This window comes from Brienomyrus brachyistius, unplaced genomic scaffold, assembly GCF_023856365.1.
Source record: "Brienomyrus brachyistius isolate T26 unplaced genomic scaffold, BBRACH_0.4 scaffold37, whole genome shotgun sequence".
In the NCBI taxonomy this organism is placed as follows: domain Eukaryota; kingdom Metazoa; phylum Chordata; class Actinopteri; order Osteoglossiformes; family Mormyridae; genus Brienomyrus; species Brienomyrus brachyistius.
In genome coordinates this window covers 1327201-1347500 of record NW_026042312.1, presented here as the reverse complement: position 1 = coordinate 1347500, position 20300 = coordinate 1327201, and the positions used below count along the sequence as shown (strand labels likewise).

Here is a 20300-nt window from a genome sequence, read left to right as displayed (position 1 = left end):
CAGATGGGCTAAAACCAGTCGTTCAGAGGATCTCATGACCACAGACATCAAGGCGACAGGTCTGTAGTCATTCAGTCCTGTGATGGTGGGTTTCTTGGGGACCGGGATGATGGTGGAACGTTTGAAGCAAGAGGGAACTTCACACAGCTCCAGGGATCTATTGAAGATGCGGGTGAAGATGGGAGCCAGCTGATCAGCACAGGTTCTGAGGCAGGAGGGGGAGACACCGTCTGGTCTGGGGGCTTCTTGGATTTCTGTTTCTGGAACAGCCGGCTCACATCCGCTTCGTGTATTCTGAGTTCCAGGGGGGAGGGTAGGGGGGTGATAGGTGTGATGGAGGGCATTGTTTTTGTACTGTACTGTGTAGATGTACTTTGTTTAAGTACATCTGCCCATCCCTGGTCAGCTGGAATATCACTGCTGTATACATGCACCCACTGCAGTCACCGATCCGCCTGTCGACCTCCCACTCCATCCTTCCCCCACTTGTGAACAAGATCTTGAGATACTTAAACTCCTCCACTTGATGAAAGACCCCCTCCCTTATCCAGAGAGAGCACTCCACCCTTTTCCGGCTGAGGAACATGGTCTCGGATTTGGAGGTGCTGATTCTCATCTCAGCCGCTTCACACTCGGCTGCGAACTGCTCCAGTGAGAGCTGAAGGTCACGTTCTGATGAGCCCAACAGAACCACATCATCCGCAAAAAGCAGAAACCCAATCCTGAGGTCACCAAACCAGACACCCTCTACACCCTGGTTATGCCTAGAAATTCCATCTATAAAAGTCTAGTGACCTGCATCCAGGGGAAGGAGAACGTGAATCCATGTTTTTACTCATCATAAGAGGTCTAATGACCTGCAGTTCGTCTGGTTCCTCACCCAGGACCTGTTTGCCTTGGGTGACCCTACCTGGGGCATAAAGCCCCGGGCAGCTTAGCTCCTGGGATCACTGGAACATGCAAACCCCTCCACCACGATAAGGTGTCATCTCCAGGAGAGGATGTTGATACATATATTTATAAAAAAATGTGGCATTGAAATTTTGCACTAAACCTCATTACTATGTGTAATTATAGTTACATGAGTCCAGTTCATCAGTTTGATGTAAAAATGCTGAGTACTCGATATTGTGTATTTATTTATGTATCTACTTACCCTTCATGTTCACAGAGGCCCCAGCAGGAATCATCTGGTCTGGATCAGCATAGAAATGGATGGATCTGCTTCTGAAATGCGCCCCCTTGTGGAGTGTAACAGAAAGAGCGCTGAGAGGTAACAGTGTTACAGCCCACTAGCATGCATGTCTCTCTGGGTCTATAGTCAGGCCATAACATAAAAGTACACTGGGCTCCTAGCTAGGGCTGGTCAGTGGGCAGCACTTTAATATGTATAGCTTAATAAAAAGACCTCGCCATCTTCTGTCTTCACCATCTTCTTCCACAATCAGCCAGTTCTTTTGTACTAGAGGTGAGCAACAGAACATCCCTCCTATACAAAATGGTCACAAAACAAAACTAAACAAACAAACAAAAATATATATAAACAGGTAAAAAGGAACATCAGTCAAGTCTAGTTATGGAGGTTTTTAATGGTCATACTAAAAGTTTCATATAATATCTAAATTTAGATGAGACAATTTCCTTAACAGCCGACTGTAAATAAGTCTGTTTACATCAAGAGCTTCACAGCATATCAAAGTACATGAAGGCAGAGCAGAAGGCTAAACAGCAGTGTGATGTCGACCCCATTGTATGAATTATATTTATACCATGAGGGTTTGTTTCCTCTCACTGCCCACAGTGTCCTGATGAAGAGAGCAGACTCCCCTGTACCCAGCTGTGTTTCCATGAAGAGTGACGCGTCAATGGAGCAACCAATCACCTTCAGAGAGGAACCTTTTCCTACAGATCAAAGGTAAATGTGCATTTAAACAAACATTGTTAATGACATTCAGACTCTCAGTCAAATGGCACAGAGACACATACAAGCTATATGGAAATAACATATTTATAATGGATGCACCAATTTTTACCTTTAACAGATTCCATCACCTTGAGAATTCAAAAGTTTTGTCTGTATTCTATATAAATAACATCTGAGGTAAATGGATGAGGATTACTGTAAAAACTGACTTTCTGCCAGCTGGAATTGGAAGTTATTTAATCACAAAGTGGATTTTAAATTTCAATCCGCAGCACAGAGCTGTAAAAAAACTGGTTTGCCTGTTACCCCCCCGCATGTCCATTAAAGAATGACTCGACAATAAATGGTCAACATGTGAGACGGATGCTTCTGTGTTAATAAATAATTTCACTCATGAATCCATTAGATTATGCTCAGACTAAGGCTTCAGTTTAACATGTTTAATGGAACAATGTGGCTTAATAATGAGGCAGGATCATCAATAAAAAGAGAAAGACTGTTGGTTTGTTTGCCAAAGGTGACAATTAAATTTTGCTGATTCAGTGCAAAAATAAGTAAACATTTTTAGAAGTGAATGAAATTTCTGTAGGATAACAAGTTTAAAAAGTACACAGAACACAAAGAAAAAATCCTGAAAATACCATATAGTTCAGTAAATAAATATAGATAAAAAATTTTAAATGATTAAAAATGGGACGTTAAGGCTGGCTGTGGGGGCTGCACATCGACAGCAGGCATTGTGGTGTCTAACGGCAGCAGGCAGGAAAGATCCCCAGTAGCGCTTCTTAGCTCACGGTTGGGGAATGAGCCGGTGGCTGAAGGTGCCCCAAGATAGCGCCCCCTGGAGCCTCGGCTGGGTTATGGACCGGGCCAGTGGGGCCAGTGCCCTGGGGCCTCAGTACATTAGAAGCTCTGAGTGGCAACATTTATAGTGCAAGCCATGAAATGCGCCCCCCTGTGGGGTGTAAGAGAAAGAGCCCTGAGAGGTAACAGTGTTACAGCCCACTAGCATGCATGTCTCTCTGGGTCTATAGTCAGGCCAAAGGGCACTTGGCACACGCCAGCCGCCTGGGGCACTTGGCACGGTTTTTCGAACGTCTTGCTGAATGTGTTGTCATAGCAGCACATCCAAATCCTCAAACCTGCTCAGAGCAGGTTTGTTCTGCATAAACTAGGATTAGCTCACAGACTTAATAGTGTCCGTGCATGGAAATCCGTTCAGTCATGGCCTCGCCATTCATATACGTAAAATCAACAAACACATACATACACACACAAACTCATACATACAAATATATATATATGAAATGTTGTGTTTGTACTTTAACTTGTTCCCATATCCTGCATGATTGTGTGTGTATTTTGTCTGTAATTATGACCATAAAAGAATGATGAAACACTGGAACCATAATACTACATTCAAGTGATAAATACAATAACTAAAAACTACTTACACATTTAATTTGTCGGACACTTTTTGCCAGCCGTCTTTTCTGGTTTGGGTCGCTTTTGATGTGTTTCCTTTAGTAGATACTAAATCTTTGAATCCATCATACTCCTCTGTAGCATTCCCCTCCGATTGATGGCCGAAAGACTTGACTGATGGTTCACGATTTATTTTAAATAAATTAATTACCAAAAAAAACGTAGCCAACGTAAGAGCTTGTGTCTTTACCAGGGGGGGGGGGGGGGGGGGCTTAAACCATTTACAAAATATCATAAAGCAAAAGACAAACACGTTCTTCGCTTAGCTTAGCTTAACGATGTTCTGGTAACCGAAAAAAACAGAAGTCCCTCAAAAAAAAGGGGTCCCACTAAATAAAACTACATAAATTAAACTACATATATTAAAAAATATGCAATATGCAACTCAATATGTTTTGTAACATTAATTAGTCTCATGTCAAACCTTGGGGTTATTTACACTCCCACCAAAATTACGTGTGTTCCAAGCAATACCCACAAACACAAATAATTTTCAAATCTGTATCATTTGGAAAATAAAGCATAAACATCAGTGAAATGTACTTAAGTAGCTTCTCATAACAAGACTAACCTCTGCACTGGACGTTCTAGCACTGACAGCTTACCAAGGCGTTCCCCTTTCTCGCTAAGTCTCTTATCTCCTATACATATTTTACCCTTTCTTACCAGTCCATCTTCATCAGTCACAGTCTCTAAAATCCGTCCCAGTGTCCATTCACATCTGGGTAACAAGTCATCCACAAGCATCACTGTATCTCCCGCTTGTACATTTCTCTTTGGTTTGTGCCAATGCTGTCTTGCAATAATAATGTGGAGATACTCCCTTTCCAGTGACTCCAAAATTGTTCCGCCAGATACTGTACTCTGCGCCATCTCCTTTGTCCATAAAGGTCCTCCCTAACAAACTTTCCTGGTGGAGGTAGAGCCATGTTGGACTTCATTGTAAGTAGATGATTGGCTGTGAGTGGTTCCATACTGTCAGGGTTGCACAGGTTGTCCACAGTAAGTGGCCAATGACAATGTGGAGTTCAACACACTCCTTATGGTCCTTATCTGCTGCTCCCACACACCTCCGGCGTGACAGGAGTGAGGTGCGTTGAAAACAAAATCACAATGATTTTCAGATAGAAAGGTGGTGAGTCCGGGAGTGTCAAGTTCTTGTAAAGCTTTGTTCAATTCGTTCTTTGCCCCCACAAAGTTGGTGCCTTGATCACATTGGATTTGTCTAACAGCACCACGAATTGCAATGAAACATCTCAGACCGTTTATAAAGGCACCAGTGGACATATCCTCTAACATTTCACTATGATCGCTCATGAGCAGAAGCAAGTGAAAAGCAAACCATATCTTTTATGCTGCTTTCTTCCCTCTCTAGTGGTAAAGGGACCAAACAGTCCATGCCACACTATGAGAAAGGTGGGGAGGGCTCTACACCTTCCTTTGGAAGGTCACTCATCCTTTGACCTTCTGGAGGTCTTCTGAGTCTCTGGCAAGTGACACGCTGCCGGATAAAAGATGCAACTGCTCTGCTTATTCCAGGAGTCCAATAGCCATTGGATCTGATTTCATTGATGGTAAAGCCCTCGCCTTGATGTTTTACTCTTTCATGATAATGACTAATTATCAGCTTAGTCACATGATGGTTTTTTGATAAGATCACTGGGTGTCTGAGTAAGTTGGAGAAGGATGATCGACTGAGCCTTCCTCCCCCCCTGATTCTGCCATCTGCATCTAAAAAGGCATCTACTGTAGGTGCTGCACCTTGGGATGATCTGGCAGCCGACCTCCCTTCTTCAGTAACTGTATTTCTTGCTTGTATATCTGCTTTCGGAGGTGTTTGACGATAACATGCCCTGCACTTTCCAAGGCACTTACATTAGCGGGGCCATTTATTTTTCATTTAACTCGTCGCAAAAGGCATGAAATGGCCTTAGTAGCCTGCAACCATGATGAGAACTCGGACAAGCGGTCAGCGACACTACACCCCTGTATGCAGTGTTCCAGTTCTTCTCACCTCTGGATCACCTATTAGAGGTCCCAATACTACATCTGTTATTATCGGTATTTCCTGTTTCCAGAGGAACACAGAACCACCAAACCAATTTGAGGAAAACAACTCATTTATGGTTTTCCCTCTAGAGGCAGTGTCTGCTGGAGTCTCTTCCGTTGAGACATAAAGCCATTGTTGAGGATTTGTACTGTGGCGAAATGTCTGAACCCTATTGGCTACAAACGTGTGAAAGAGTCATGCATCATTATTTATGTAGCCCGGAACTACTTTGGAGTCAGTCCAGAAGAACTCCTCCACATTCAAATAGCTAAGCTCATCTCTAAGCATATTGCTGACTGTGACTGAGACTACTGCCGCTGACAATTCTAGTCTTGGTATGGTGGTCACCTTTGTGGGAGCTACATGGGACTTTCCTATGATGAGAGCACAATGGACCTTTCCTTTCTCATTCTTGACTCTCGGATAGGAGCACTGACCATACCCTAAGGTGCTTGCATCAGAGAAGTGGTGTAAACCTCTCCTCATAACCCTTCCAAAATTGAGAGGTAAGCAGCATCTATCTATGTTCATAGTCTTTAACTTGACAAGGTCCCTTTGCCAGCTCTCCAGCTCCTCTGGCAGTGGGTCGTCCCAGCCAGTACCTTGGCGACACATTTCCCGGAGGATCCTTTTCCCTTTAAGGAAATATGGAACAAGGAACCCAAGAGGATCGAATATAGAAGCAATGGTAGACAGTATTCCCCGTCGTGTCATTGGTGGTTCCTTTAGAGTGATGTTAAACTTAAAGCAATCACTTTCTGTCTTCCACTGAATCCCCAGCGCTCGTTCCAGGGGGCTGTCATTGAAAGTGATTTCCTTTGCCTTACCATCTGCAGCACGCTCTGATGAGGGTATGCTCTGTGAAACAGCATGGGTGTTTCACACAAACTTGTGAAGACGAAGGCCACCCTTTGCACATACCTCTCTTGCCTCCTGTGCTAACTGAATGACCTTCTCCACAGTTTCCATACTTGTGACTCCATCATCCACGTAGAAGTCTCTATCAATAAACTGGGACCCTAATGGATGAGTGTCTGCTCTCATTAGCTAAGCGTTTAAGTCCATAGTTTGCACAGCCAGGAGACGATACTGCTCCAAAAAGATGTTCCTTCATTCGGTATTCTTTTGGCTGTGGACTCATGTCTCCATCTTTCCACCATAGGAAGCGCAGATAGTTGCAGTCGTTCTCCTTGACATGGAACTGATGAAACATTTTCTGAACCTGGAAGTAGATGTTCATTTAGGCTGGTACCATTGTCCTTTGCAGAGCAGTCGAACACAACACACAACTTATCTGGCTTTTTTTGATGGTAGACACCATGGTGGGGAATGAACCATTGTTCACCATGAGTGCCAAAATCATGAACCTCTTCAGCATCACCTCTCTCAATGATATCCTTCATGTTTGCAGTGTAATCTTGTTTATATTTCTCATCCTTGCAGAATTTACGCCCTAAATGTCTGAGCCTGACTTCAGCTGTTATCAGGTAAATGTGCCTGTTATCAGGTAAATGTGACCGTTGTATAAAAAGAAGTGGCATTTCATAACGTCCTTGGTAGTTTTTCTTTATACCTTCCTTGAGCCTGTCCAGGATAATTAGATCCTCTTGAGAGTTTGCCTTAAACTCTCCTCTGACATCCTTGAAATCCAACTCTAGGACTTGAAGTATATCTGTTGGTGTTATTAGACGCAGCTCCTGTACCGCAGCTCGGTGACTAAGGCGAATTCTGCGGTTGTATCAAGCTAAGGTGTTGGGCAGCCAACGATACTCCATCCTAAGTCTGTCAGCACAGCATATGGTTCATTGTCTCCACCTAGTATCACCTGTCTAGGCGCCAGCGATCCTGAACAGTTGTACCCAATTAAGAGTCAAACATCACAGCTGAGGAGGGGTGGTATCTTATCAGTTATTGCAGCAAGGTGAGTCCAGCGTTTAGCAGTTTCGTGCGTTGGAATGTGATCACGATTGAGAGGTATGCAGTCTTTGGTGTATGCAGGAGGGAGAGCAATGCGCACCGATGAATTGTAACCCCTTACACAGAGTCCTGATACTCTCTCACTCTTCATCACCATATTCTCTCCCAACATGGTGGTGAGTTTCAGCTGCACTGGGTAAGTGTCCATTTGTAATTCATTGCTCACCTCTTTGTCAGTGAAAGTGCTGTCACTGTGCGTGTCTGATAAAGCATATGCAAGTTGTTCCTTTGCTGGATCTTTGACACAGGATACCCACACAGGTACAATCATGGAGGTGCTATGTGACTGTTCTTGACTGGTGGCATTAAGTGACATAGCAGCTGTAGTTTCCTTACATTGCTTGTAGCTCTGATTATATCAGGCACAGGTTGGTCTCTACTTCCATTCTTCTCACAGCTGTAATCATGAAGACTAGTGGGGTGCCTTCTCCTGCATACCTCACAGCTATGGCGACGACGGCATTCCTTTGCACAGTGACCTGGTTTTAAACAAGCATAGCTCAGCTTATTGTCCTTTACATATGTCCATCTGTTCTGAGGAGACGTTTTCATAAGATCAGGACATCTGTGGAGTTGATGCTTGTTACATTGGCATCAGATGCATGGAGCCCATACTCTGTCGTTAGTTGATGTCTCTTTATCCCTGCCAACAGTGGCTTGAGTGCTGAGAACATTAACCCTGTTTCTTTTAGGTTCCCTTGTAATTATTTTATCCTGGTGTGAATCCACTGAGTGAAGTGCATGTAGGCAGGTGACAGGATTGCATGCAATTTCTGCCTCAATTGATATGAATCTGGCAAAGTCTTGGAATTGACCAAGCCCTCACCTTCCATGAGGGCTACCGTAACCCAACGATTCCAGCGCAATGCTAACTAGTCAGGTAGCTTCTGAATTAATGTTTGATTTTCCCCACAGTCACTCAGTATGTCTAGGCCCTTTGCATGAGGCATAGTTTGCAAACAGGCATTTAAAAATCAGAAAATGTCTGTAACCCTTCGGCATCTTTGGACCGTATTTGTGGCCATTTTGAGAGCCTCTCCGGAAATGCCCTTTGGATGATGAATGGCTGACCGTATGGCTGACCGTATCACTGACCGTATGGCTGACCGTATCACTGACCGCATGGCTGACCGTATGGCTGACCGTATGGCTGACCGTATGGCTGACTGTATGGCTGACCCTATGGCTGACCGTATGGCTGATCGTATCACTGACCGTATGGCTGACCGTATCGCTGACCGTATCACTGACCGTATGGCTGACCGTATCGCTGACCATATGGCTGACTGTATGGCTGACCCTATGGCTGACCCTATGGCTGACCGTATGGCTGACCGTATGGATGACCATATGGCTGACCGCATGGCTGACCGTATCGCTGACCGTATCACTGACCGTATGGCTGACCGTATAGCTGACCGTATCACTGACCGTATGGATGACCGTATGGCTGACCATATCGCTGACCGTATGGCTGACCGTATGGCTGACCGTAACGCTGACCGTATGGATGACCGTATGGCTGACCATATCACTGACCGTATCGCTGACCGTATCACTTACCGTATGGCTGACCATATCACTGACCGTATCACTGACCGTATCGCTGACCATATCGCTGACCGTATGGCTGACCGTATGGATGACCGTATGGCTGACCGTAACGCTGACCGTATGGCTGACCGTATGGCTGACCGTATGGATGACCGTATGGCTGACCATATCACTGACCGTATCACTGACCGTATGGCTGACCGTATAGCTGACCGTATCACTGACCGTATGGCTGACCGTATGGCTGACCGTGTGGCTGATCGTAACGCTGACTGTATGGCTGACCGTATGGCTGACCATAACGCTGACCGTATGGATGACCGTATGGCTGACCGTATAGCTGACTGTATCACTGACCGTATGGCTGACCATATGGCTGACCATATCACTGACCGTATCACTGACCGTATGGCTGACCGTATAGCTGACCGTATCACTGACCGTATGGCTGACCGTAACGCTGACCGTATGGATGACCGTATGGCTGACCATATCACTGACCGTATCACTGACCGTATGGCTGACCGTATGGCTGACCGTAACGCTGACCGTATGGATGACCGTATGGCTGACCATATCACTGACCGTATCACTGACCGTATGGCTGACCGTATGGCTGACCGTATGGATGACCGTATGGCTGACCATATCACTGACCATATCACTGACCGTATGGATGACCGTATGGCTGACCGTATCACTGACCGTATGGCTGACCGTATCACTGACCGTATGGCTGACCGTATGGCTGACCATATCACTGACCGTATCACTGACCGTATGGCTGACCGTATAGCTGACCGTATCACTGACCGTATGGCTGACCGTATGGCTGACCGTAACGCTGACCGTATGGATGACCGTATGGCTGACCATATCACTGACCGTATCACTGACCGTATGGCTGACCGTATAGCTGACCGTATCACTGACCGTATGGCTGACCGTATGGCTGACCGTAACGCTGACCGTATGGCTGACCATATCACTGACCGTATCACTGACCGTATGGCTGACCGTATAGCTGACCGTATCACTGACCGTATGGCTGACCGTAACGCTGACCGTATGGATGACCGTATGGCTGACCATATCACTGACCGTATCACTGACCGTATGGATGACCGTATGGCTGACCGTAACGCTGACCGTATGGCTGACTGTATGGCTGACCGTATGGCTGACCGTAACGCTGACCATATGGATGACCATATGGCTGACCGTATGGATGACCATATGGCTGACCGTATGGCTGACCGTAACGCTGACCGTATCACTGACCGTATGGCTGACCGTATGGCTGACCGTAACGCTGACCGTATCACTGACCGTATGGATGACCGAATGGCTGACCGTATAGCTGACCGTATCACTGACCATATCGCTGACCGTATCACTGACCGTATCACTGACCAAGCTTATTCCAAGCATCTTTGCATGCCTCATCATCACTTTGGTAGAACGTGCCCTCAAGACATTTATGAGCAGGACCACTGATATATTTCTTAAGGTAATACAGCTTATCTGCTTAAGAGATACCTGTTCTCTGAATGAGTACATAAAGGATGCCTTCCATTCAATAAAATGAATTGGATCCCCGTTAAACACAGCAGGCTCTGGCATTGGGAGCTTGTTAACGGCTTTGCTGTTCTGAATAGCTTGAGCCAGGTAAGACACATCAGTGAGGGATGGTGTTGTGACATCATGCGAAGGCTGATGTCTGTCATAGGTGCTTTGTAGTCAAACTTAAAGGTCTGGCCATCCATCCATCCATCCATCCATCCATTTTCCAAACCGCTTATCCTACTGGGTGGTGGGGGGTCCGGAGCCTGTCTCGGAAACAATGGGCACGAGGCAGGGAACAACCCAGGATGGGGGGCCACCCCATCGCAGGGCACGCTCACACACCATTCACTCACACATGCACACCTATGGGCAATTTAGCAAGTCCAATTAGCCTCAGCATGTTTTTGGACTGTGGGGGGAAACCGGAGTACTCGGAGGAAACCCCACGACGACATGGGGAGAACATGCAAACTCCACACACGTGACCCAGGCGGAGACTGCATGCGCAACTTCCTTCACTGCTGTGATCCCTGAAGCAGTTAGTATTCTGTAATACAGTAGGACATTCCAGAGGGAGTGGCGCACGCTGATGACATCATGCACATTATGTCCACTGGGATGGAGAACAGGTGCAGGATGATGATATGTTTAATGTTTCGTCATATTTAGGCAGCAGTATCGCCCCAGCTAGTGGGGACCCGGGGAGCAGCTGGTACAGAAGCGGGGGGGCAGGGATGTGGGAAACAAGCTGATAGGCGCCCCCCCCCCCCCCCCCGTTTGACGCTCCCTGCTCACCCACGAGTCCCAGGCCAGCGTGGCTGTGGGCCAGTCGCTCACAGAGCAGGCGGCTCCATTGATAAGCAAAGCAGAGCCTTATTGAGGGGTGGGGTAGTGGGGGGGGGGCCCGAGAAACCGCCTCCGCTGCCGCCTGCGCAGCCCGAGCAGCCGCCCCCTTTGCCTGCAGCTCCCGAGCGGGCGCCCCCACCGCCTGCAGCTCCCGAGCGGGCGCCCCCTCCGCCTGCGCAGCCCGAGCGGCCGCCCCCTCCGCCTGCAGCTCCCGAGCGGGCGCCCCCACCGCCTGCAGCTCCCGAGCGGGCGCCCCCTCCGCCTGCGCAGCCCGAGCGGCCGCCCCCTCCGCCTGCGCAGCCCGAGCGGCCGCCCCCTCCGCCTGCAGCTCCCGAGCGGCCGCCCCCTCCGCCTGCAGCTCCCGAGCGGCCGCCCCCTCCGCCTGCGCAGCCCGAGCGGCCGCCCCCTCCGCCTGCAGCTCCCGAGCGGCCGCCCCCTCCGCCTGCAGCTCCCGAGCGGCCGCCCCCTCCGCCTGCGCAGCCCGAGCGGCCGCCCCCTCCGCCTGCAGCTCCCGAGCGGCCGCCCCCTCCGCCTGCAGCTCCCGAGCGGCCGCCCCCTCCGCCTGCGCAGCCCGAGCGGCCGCCCCCTCCGCCTGCAGCTCCCGAGCGGCCGCCCCCTCCGCCTGCAGCTCCCGAGCGGCCGCCCCCTCCGCCTGCGCAGCCCGAGCGGCCGCCCCCTCCGCCTGCAGCTCCCGAGCGGGCGCTCCCTCTGCCTGCAGCTCCTGCGCCCACGCCGGAGGCGCTCCCTCTGCCAGTGACTGTGCCCCTTGTGACTCCCGTTCCTTGCCCCATGCCGGTCCCTTCTGCCCCAGACCTGATCCTGGTGACTCCTCTGCCCTCGCCCCGGCGAGCTCGACCCCCCACCAAGGGTCCTTATTTCTGTGTCCTGTAAGGGGAGAGGACACAGACGCAGGGCTGGGGTCCCACCCACCCTGCCCCCTGGCTTGCCCTCCCTTGCCTGCGCTGGGGCTTGGTCGGCGCCTGCGGTTCCTCGCCCTCCGGGTTGGCTGTTGCCTGCGGGTCCCCCTCCGCAGCCTCGTCGCCCTGTCTTGCTCCCCACTCTGGTGCCCGGTCAGTCGCCTGCGGACTCCCCTGCTGCAGCTCCTCAGTTACCTGCGGTTCCCTCCACTCCGGCACGTCGGAGGACGTCGCCGCCTGCTGCGGCTACCCCCCTCTCCTTGCCCTCGCCTAGGTCCCCTCTAGCTCCTTCGTCCCCTTCCCTGGGTCTCCCTCCACCTCCCTCCTCGGCCCCTCCGTCAGTGCCTCGCCCTGCCTCCTCTGCTCCCCTTGGTTCCCCCTCCTTCTCTCCCTACTCCCCTGCCTGTCTCCCTCCTTCGTTTGCTCCTCCTCCCGGCTTTGTCTCTCCTGTCTCCCTTCCTCGTCCCTTTGTTCCTCCTCCGTTCACTCCTGGTCCTTTTGTCCAGCCTGTTCCCGCTGTGTCTCCTTTCCTAGTCTGTCTGTCTGCCTTCCCTGTCCTTTATCAGGTTTTGTCCTACTTCTTGTCTCTGTGCCTGTTCTGTGTCTCTGTCATGTTTCCGGTGTCCCTTGAATGGTTTTGTTCTTCTTTTCCAGGTCCCGTTTCCCTCGTCTCGTCCGTCGCCTCCTCTGAGGGGGGGGGGTCTGTCATACCCGGCTCGTACGATCCTCGTGTGTGCCACGCCCCCCTGATTATCCACGTGTGCTTCCCGGATCGTACCCACCTGCGTCCGATTATTTTCAATCAGTCCTGTCTATTTGAGTCCATGTCTTGCCCTGGTTCCTGGTCTGTCACTGATGTTAGTTGGCGTCTGATGTTTCCTGCTGTCATGCCCGGCTCGTCCGCTCCTCGTGTGTGCCACGCCCCCTGCCTTCCCACGTGTATTTCCCTGATTGTACCCCGCTGTATCTGATTACTTTGATTAGTCTTGTCTGGTTTTAAGTCCTGGTCTTACCTGTTAGCATTGTCTGTCATTGATGTTAGTCGGTGTGCCATGTTCCCGAGTCCTCGTCCTTCCAATAAATCCCCGTTTGCCCTAAGTCTGCCTGCTTGCTTGCCTCTCCGCTCATCACCTTACCCGTGCGCCTCTACCGCCGACGTATATCGTGACAGAATGACAGACCTCGCAAAGAAGCGGAGCAAGCAAATTCCGGAAGAACCGGTACTTCGTCTGGGAGCCTGCGCGTTGGCCAGGCTTTGGCCCTTGAGCGAGGAGGAGGTGGATGAATCCCTGCTACTGTGGCCATCCGAACCGGACGCCACGGAGTTGCCACCGCCGCTCGAGCGGAATTGCTTCCGGCCTGAGCGGGTGGCGAACAAAGGGGCCGCCACTGTAAGAGATGCCATCCCGCGAATCCCGCGGCGTCTTAAAGGGACCAAGCCCGTCTCATCTGTGCCGGCTCAGCTCGTCCCACCGCTTACGGCAGAGACACTCCGGCCAGAGGTAATCGCTCCAACCCCGACTCACATTACCCAGTTCTTCACCCTCCAGGGGTTATACTGGAGGGTGAGGGATGAACTGGCCGGGCAGATGTCGCCCGAAGCGGACCAGCTCGTGATGCAGCTAGAGGAGGGGTTCGCTGCGTTCACTCCTGCTTCCCCCCCGGAAGTCCTGGAGCAGCTCGCAGCGGATCTCCGAGGGCTGCTCCTGCTCCGGAGAGCGGTGGATCCCGCTCCAGAACGGCCGTCGCTGTCCTCGGACCCTGCTCCAGAGCAGCCACTCGCGCGGCCGCCGCTGCCCGCGGACCCCGCTCCAGTACAGCCGCCTTCGCTGCCGCCGCCGCCTGTGCAGCCGCCATTGCCGGCGGACCCCGCTCCCGTGCAGCCGCCATTGCCGGCGGACCCCGCTCCCGTGCAGCCGCCTGCGCAGCCACCTTCGCTGCCTGCTGCAGCTCCCGGGCAGGCGCCCCCACTGCAGCAACCTGCAGCTCCCGGGCAGGCGCCCCCACTGCAGCAACCTGCAGCTCCCGGGCAGGCGCCCCCTCTGCAGCAACCTGCAGCTTCCGGGCAGGCTCCCCCACTGCAGCCAGCTCCAGTTCCTGACCGCGCTCCAGTTCCTGACCGCGCTCCAGTTCCTGACCGCGCTCCAGTTCCTGCAAAGGCGCCCCCTCTGCAGCCGCCTGCTGCAGCTCCCGGGCAGGCGCCCCCTCTGCAGCCGCCTGCTGCAGCTCCCGGGCAGGCGCCCCTTCTGCAGCCGCCTGCTGCAGCTCCCGGGCAGGCGCCCCCTCTGCAGCCGCCTGCTGCAGCTCCCGGGCAGGCGCCCCCTCTGCAGCCGCCTGCAGCTCCTGTCCCTGACCGCGCTCCTGTCCCTGACCGCCCTGCTGCAGCCGCTCCTGAGGTGCCCCCGCTGCAGTCCCCTGCAGTTCCCGGGCGAGCGCCCCCACAGCAATTGCCTGCAGCCCCAGTTCCTGATCTCGCCCCAGTTCCTGATCTCGCCCCAGTTCCTGATCTCGCCGCAGCCGCTTCCGAGACGCTCCTGTCCCCGCCTGCTACAGCCGCTTCCAAGGCGCTCCCACTGCAGTCACCTGCAGTTCCAGGGCGAGCGCCCCCACGACGGCGGCTTGCAGCGCCTGGGCCGGCGCCCCCACTGCAGTGTCTTGCAGTTCCAGGGCGAGCGCCCCCACGACGGCGGCTTGTAGCGCCCGGGCCGGCGCCCCCACTGCAGCGTCCTGCAGTTCCCGTGCGGGCGCCCCCACGACAGCGGCTTGCAACGCCCGTGCCGGTGCCCCCTCTGCAGCGTCCTGCAGTTCCCGGGCGGGCGCCCCCACGGCAGCGGCTTGCAGCACCTGGGCCGAGGTCCCCACTGCAGCGTTCTGCAGTTTCCGGGCTGATGCCCCGGCAGCCTGACCGTGTTCCTGTCCCGGCGCCCCGGCGGCCTGACCGTGTTCCTGTCCCGGCGCCCCGGCGGCCTGACCGTGTTCCTGTCCCGGCGCCCCGGCGGCCTGACCGTGTTCCTGTCCTGGCGCCCCCTCCGCCTGCCGCAGCTCCAGAGGCGCCCCCTCCGCCTGCCGCAGCTCCAGAGGCGCCCCCTCCGCCTGAAGCAGCTCCAGAGGCGCCCCCTCCGCCTGCAGCAGCTCCAGAGGCGCCCCCTCCGCCTGCAGCAGCTCCAGAGGCGCCCCCTCCGCCTGCAGCAGCTCCAGTCCCTGTCCTAGTCCCCGAGGTGGTCCTGGACAACTCCATCTTGGCTCCTCCCTCTTCGGAGGTGGAGGAGCTGGAATGGGACCCCTCGTGGACAGAACTTGTAACCCCTTGTCCCTCGCCCCGGCGACATCGACCCCGACCTAGGGTCAGCCTGTCTGTGTCCCGCAGGGGAAGGGGACACAGACGCAGGGCTGGGGTCCCGCCCGCCCTGCCCCCTGGCTCGCCCTCCCTCGCCTGCGCTCTGGCTCGGTTGGCGCCTGCGGGTCCTGGCCCTCCGGGTCGGGCGTCACCTGCCGGTTCCCCTCCGAGGCCTCGTCGCCCCGCCTCGCTCCCCTCTCCAGAGCCTGGTCGGTCGCCTGCGGGCTCCCCGACGGCGGCTCCTCGGTTGCCTGCGGGGCCCCTACCTCCGGCCCTCCCCCGGACGTCGTCGCCTGCTGCAGCTCCCCCCTCCTCCGGGCCTTCGCCGTGGGCCCCTCCTGCTCCCTCGTCCCCTTCCCCGGTGCTCCCTCCTGCTCCCTCCCTGGCCCCTCCGCAGGTCCCTCGCCCTGCCTCCTCGGCCCCTCCGAGGTCCCCTCCGGCTCCGGCCTCCCGGCCGCCTGCGGCCCCTCCGGCTGCCGCCCGTCGCCCGCTGGGTCTCCCTCAGGCTCCCCTTTGTTCCCCCTCCTTGTCTCCCTGTGCCCCTGCCTTTGTCCCGCCTGTCTCTGTCCCTTTGTTTTCTGCTCGTCCCTTCGTTCCGCCCGTCTCTGCTCCTCGTGTTCCTCCTGTCTTTGCTGCCCGTCCTCCTCTGTGCCCTCTGTTCACTCCTGGCCCTTGTGTCCCGCCGGTTCCTTCTGTGTCCCCTCTCTTTCTCTGTCGGTCCGTGTTCCCCGTCCTCTGTCAGGTTTTGTCCCTGGTCCTGTCTTTGTGCCTGTTCTGTCTCTCTGTTTAATTCCCGGTCTCTTGTTCTTGGTTTTGGGTTTTGTTTTTCAGGTCTTGGTCCCCTCGTCCCGTTCGTCGCCTCCTCCTGGGCGCGCCCGGTGAAGCGCGCCTTTGGGGGGGGGCTCTGTCATGCCCGGCTCGTCCGCTCCTCGTGTGTGCCACGCCCCCTGCCTTCCCACGTGTATTTCCCTGATTGTACCCCGCTGTATCTGATTACTTTGATTAGTCTTGTCTGGTTTTAAGTCCTGGTCTTACCTGTTAGCATTGTCTGTCATTGATGTTAGTCGGTGTGCCATGTTCCCAAGTCCTCGTCCTTCCAATAAATCCCCGTTTGCCCTAAGTCTGCCTGCTTGCTTGCCTCTCCGCTCATCACCTTACCCGTGCGCCTCTACCGCCGACGTATATCGTGACACCTGCTCTTAGTCCTGTGATTAAACCCCGTTTCCCCCTTATTCTACCGGCCTGCCTGATCCTTGCCTGCCTGCCTGTCCGTGCGCCTTCCCCGTTCACCGGCGATCTTAACATTGGGATTTTGTACCACTAACTTTTCCAGCCTTCTATTGCCCCCATCCCAACTTTTTTGAGATACGTTGCTGTCATGAAATTCAAAATGAGCCAATATTTTTCATGAAATAGCAAAATGTCTCAGTTTAAACATCTGATATGTTTTCTATACTTTGTTATGAATATAATACAGGTTTATGAGATTTCCATATCATTACATTCTGTTTTTATTTACAATTTGCACAATGTCCAACTTTTTGGAATTGGTGTTGTAATATAACACAATGTTATTCTTTATCTGCAGTAACAGCAATTTTAATGGGGAACTTTTCAGCCTTTCTGTTACATTTGTGTAGATGAATTGAGGTCTTTATGTTTCTGCCTAATTCACAGAGACCAAATGGAAGATTGCAGTTCAGATCTACATGATAAATCGGGTTTATCATCCAAATTGAAGGTTTGTATTTATTTCTGATATATATTTTCTTGGCTGTTATGTGAATTAGCTTATATTTTATACAGCTGCATAATAATAAATTCATCATCTTAAAGAAAATATGTTTTAAACTATGATTCACAAGTGAAACTCTGAAAAGGTTTGGTGTAAGTAGCAATAATTAACTCTGACTGTTTATTTTAGTCGCTAGAGGAAAAAGCCATGAAGTTCCTAAAGGACGAGCTGAAGACGTTTGTGAGGCACCTAGATCAGAATTACCCAGAATGCTCTGAGCCTCAGCTGGAGGAGGACAATGCCCTGGACTGTGATGGTCAGATGCAGAAGACCAGTGTTAGAGAGGTAGCTCTGAAGATCACAGTGTACATCCTGAGGATCATGAAACATAATGATCTTGCTGACCTGCTGGACAAGAGTAAGAACTTTATAATATTATGTACATGTACAATATTGTGTAAACGTCTTAGGCAGTCAAAGAAAAGGATGTTTAAATGGTCTTTATGTTGGTGTAGAACTACTATAATATGTATGTCAAAGTGTGTTTGCCATTTCAGAACCTCTCCCAAAATCAACCTAATATTTACAGAAATCGTGCAGTATATCCCTGTATTTTTTTACTTGACCACTAACACACCTCATGTGGCTGATCAATATCTCATTGAGTTTTAAACTTATTTAATTAATGAATGAAGTGAGCTGGTGGTGAAATTTAACAAATACATGGACTGGCTGTGGTGCCCCTGAGGAGAGGTTTGGGAAATGAAAAGGGGTTTTGTGTTTTTTTTGGTTCTGAGCAGATATACACTTACTACCCAGATAAATGGCTTTAAACATTTCCTTTGGCTGCCTAAGGCTTATTCACGGTCCTGTATGCGGTGTTCCAGTAAAATACGCATGATAAAACTTTCAGTTTCACATTCACAGTCACAGGGAAATATAAGGATATGTATGTGCAAAAAAGTGTGTTTTTGGAAAATATTCTTCCTCTCATACTGGTCAGGATCACGGTGAGAATTAGTGCATTTTTCTCTCATTTCTTTTCAGGACAGCTCATGCTGCAACATCAACAGGAAATGAAATGTAAACTTAAGAAGCAATTTGAGTGTGTATTTGAAGGGAAAGCTAAGGAAGGACAGCCAACACTTCTCAGTGAGATTTACACAGAACTCTACATAACTGAAGGTGGGACTGGAGCAGTCAATGATGAACATGAAGTGAGACAGATTGAAACAGCATCCAAGAAAAGGCAAACAGAAGATACTACAGTCAAGTGCAATAATATATTTAAACCCTTATGTGGGCGTGTGACACCTATCAGAACTGTACTCACTAAAGGGGTGGCAGGTATCGGGAAAACAGTCTCTGTGCAGAAATTTATTCTCGACTGGGCAGAAGGAAAAGCAAACCAGGATGTTCACTTCATATTTGCTCTTCCTTTCCGGGACCTGAATTTGATTAAGGGTGAATACAGTCTCATTGAACTGCTTTGCCACTTTGTCCCAGAACTGAAATCTCTTGAATCCACTGAGCTGTTTATGTACAAAATCTTGTTCATCTTTGATGGTCTGGACGAGTGTCGCCTTCCTTTCGATTTTCAGAACAATGAGAGCTGGTTTGATGTAACAAAGAAAGCGTCACTGGATGTGCTGTTGACTAACCTCATTAAGGGGAATCTGCTCCCATCCGCTCTCCTCTGGATAACCTCCCGGCCAGCAGCAGCCAATCAGATACCTCCTGAGTGTGTCCACCAGGTGACAGAGATACGAGGGTTCAGTGATGCCCAGAAGGAGGAGTATTTCAGGAGGAGATTTAGGGATCAGAGCCTGGCCAGCAGGATTATCACACATGTGAAATCATCAAGGAGCCTCTTCATCATGTGCCACATACCTGTGTTCTGCTGGATTTCAGCCACTGTGCTTAAGAGGTTTTTTAGTGAGACTGACAGGGGAGAAATTCCAAGGACTCTGACTGAAATGTACACACACTTCCTGATCTTTCAGACAAGTTTAACAAATGACAAGTATATGAAAAAACAAGAAACTAAGCTTAAAGAATACAGCAAGGAATTCCTTTTAAAACTTGGTAAACTTGCTTTTGACAACCTTGAGAAAGGCAATCTCATATTTTATGAGCAAGATCTGACAGGGAATGGCATTGATGTCACTGAAACTTCAGTTTACTCTGGAGTGTGCACAGAAGTCTTTAAAGAGGAGTATGGGTTGTACCAGGAGAAGGTGTACTGCTTTGTGCATCTGAGCATCCAGGAGTATCTCGCTGCTTTATATGTGTTTCTGTCAAACTCATCAGCTGACCTGCTGAAGACTGCAGTGAATGAGGCATTAGAGAGCAAGAATGGACACTTGGACCTCTACCTCCGCTTCCTCCTGGGCCTCTCAACAGACTCCAGTAAGACTCTGTTACAAAGGCTACTGGGGCCAACAGAAACCTGCTCACAAACCATTAAGGAAACAGCCCAATACATCAAGGAGAAAATACAGGAGAATTTATCTCCAGAAAGGACCATCAACCTGTTCCACTGTCTGACTGAACTGGGGGACAACTCTCTAGTAGAGGAAGTACAAAGATACCTGAATTCAGGAAACATTTCAGTAGATGACCTTTCACCTGCACAGTACTCAGCTCTGGCCTTTGTGATGCTGATGTCAGATGAGGAGCTGGATGTGTTTGACCTGAAGAAATACATCAGACGAGATAAACAGCACTGCAGGCTGCTGCCTGTGGTCAAGAACTCCAGGACGGCTCTGTAAGTTACGTGGGGATGGGAAATCATGTCTGGTCTGGCAGTAATACATGAATATTGTTTGAAATGTCTAATATATATTATATATTTCTCCTCATGGATCAATAAGTGAGTTTTATTTTGATAATCACAGCTATAGCTGTTT

The 20300-nt window shown here is 51.2% G+C and overlaps 1 protein-coding gene across 15 annotated transcripts in view; it reads left to right on the top strand.

The window, feature by feature from the left end:
• Positions 1-20300, top strand: part of LOC125722234 (NACHT, LRR and PYD domains-containing protein 12-like) — a 174930-nt gene that overhangs the window by 138950 nt on the left and 15680 nt on the right. For 5 of the 15 annotated variants that reach the window (XM_048998405.1, XM_048998406.1, XM_048998409.1 and 2 more), the window contains exons 2-6: positions 1172-1273; positions 1802-1915; positions 17334-17397; positions 17581-17809; positions 18439-20158. The exons of the other annotated variants lie outside the window; for them this stretch is intronic. In XM_048998405.1, the coding sequence (XP_048854362.1) occupies positions 1212-1273; positions 1802-1915; positions 17334-17397; positions 17581-17809; positions 18439-20158 (2189 nt within the window). In that variant the 5' untranslated portion in view covers positions 1172-1211. The remainder of the gene's footprint in view (positions 1-1171; positions 1274-1801; positions 1916-17333; positions 17398-17580; positions 17810-18438; positions 20159-20300) is intronic. 15 annotated transcript variants of the gene reach the window in all.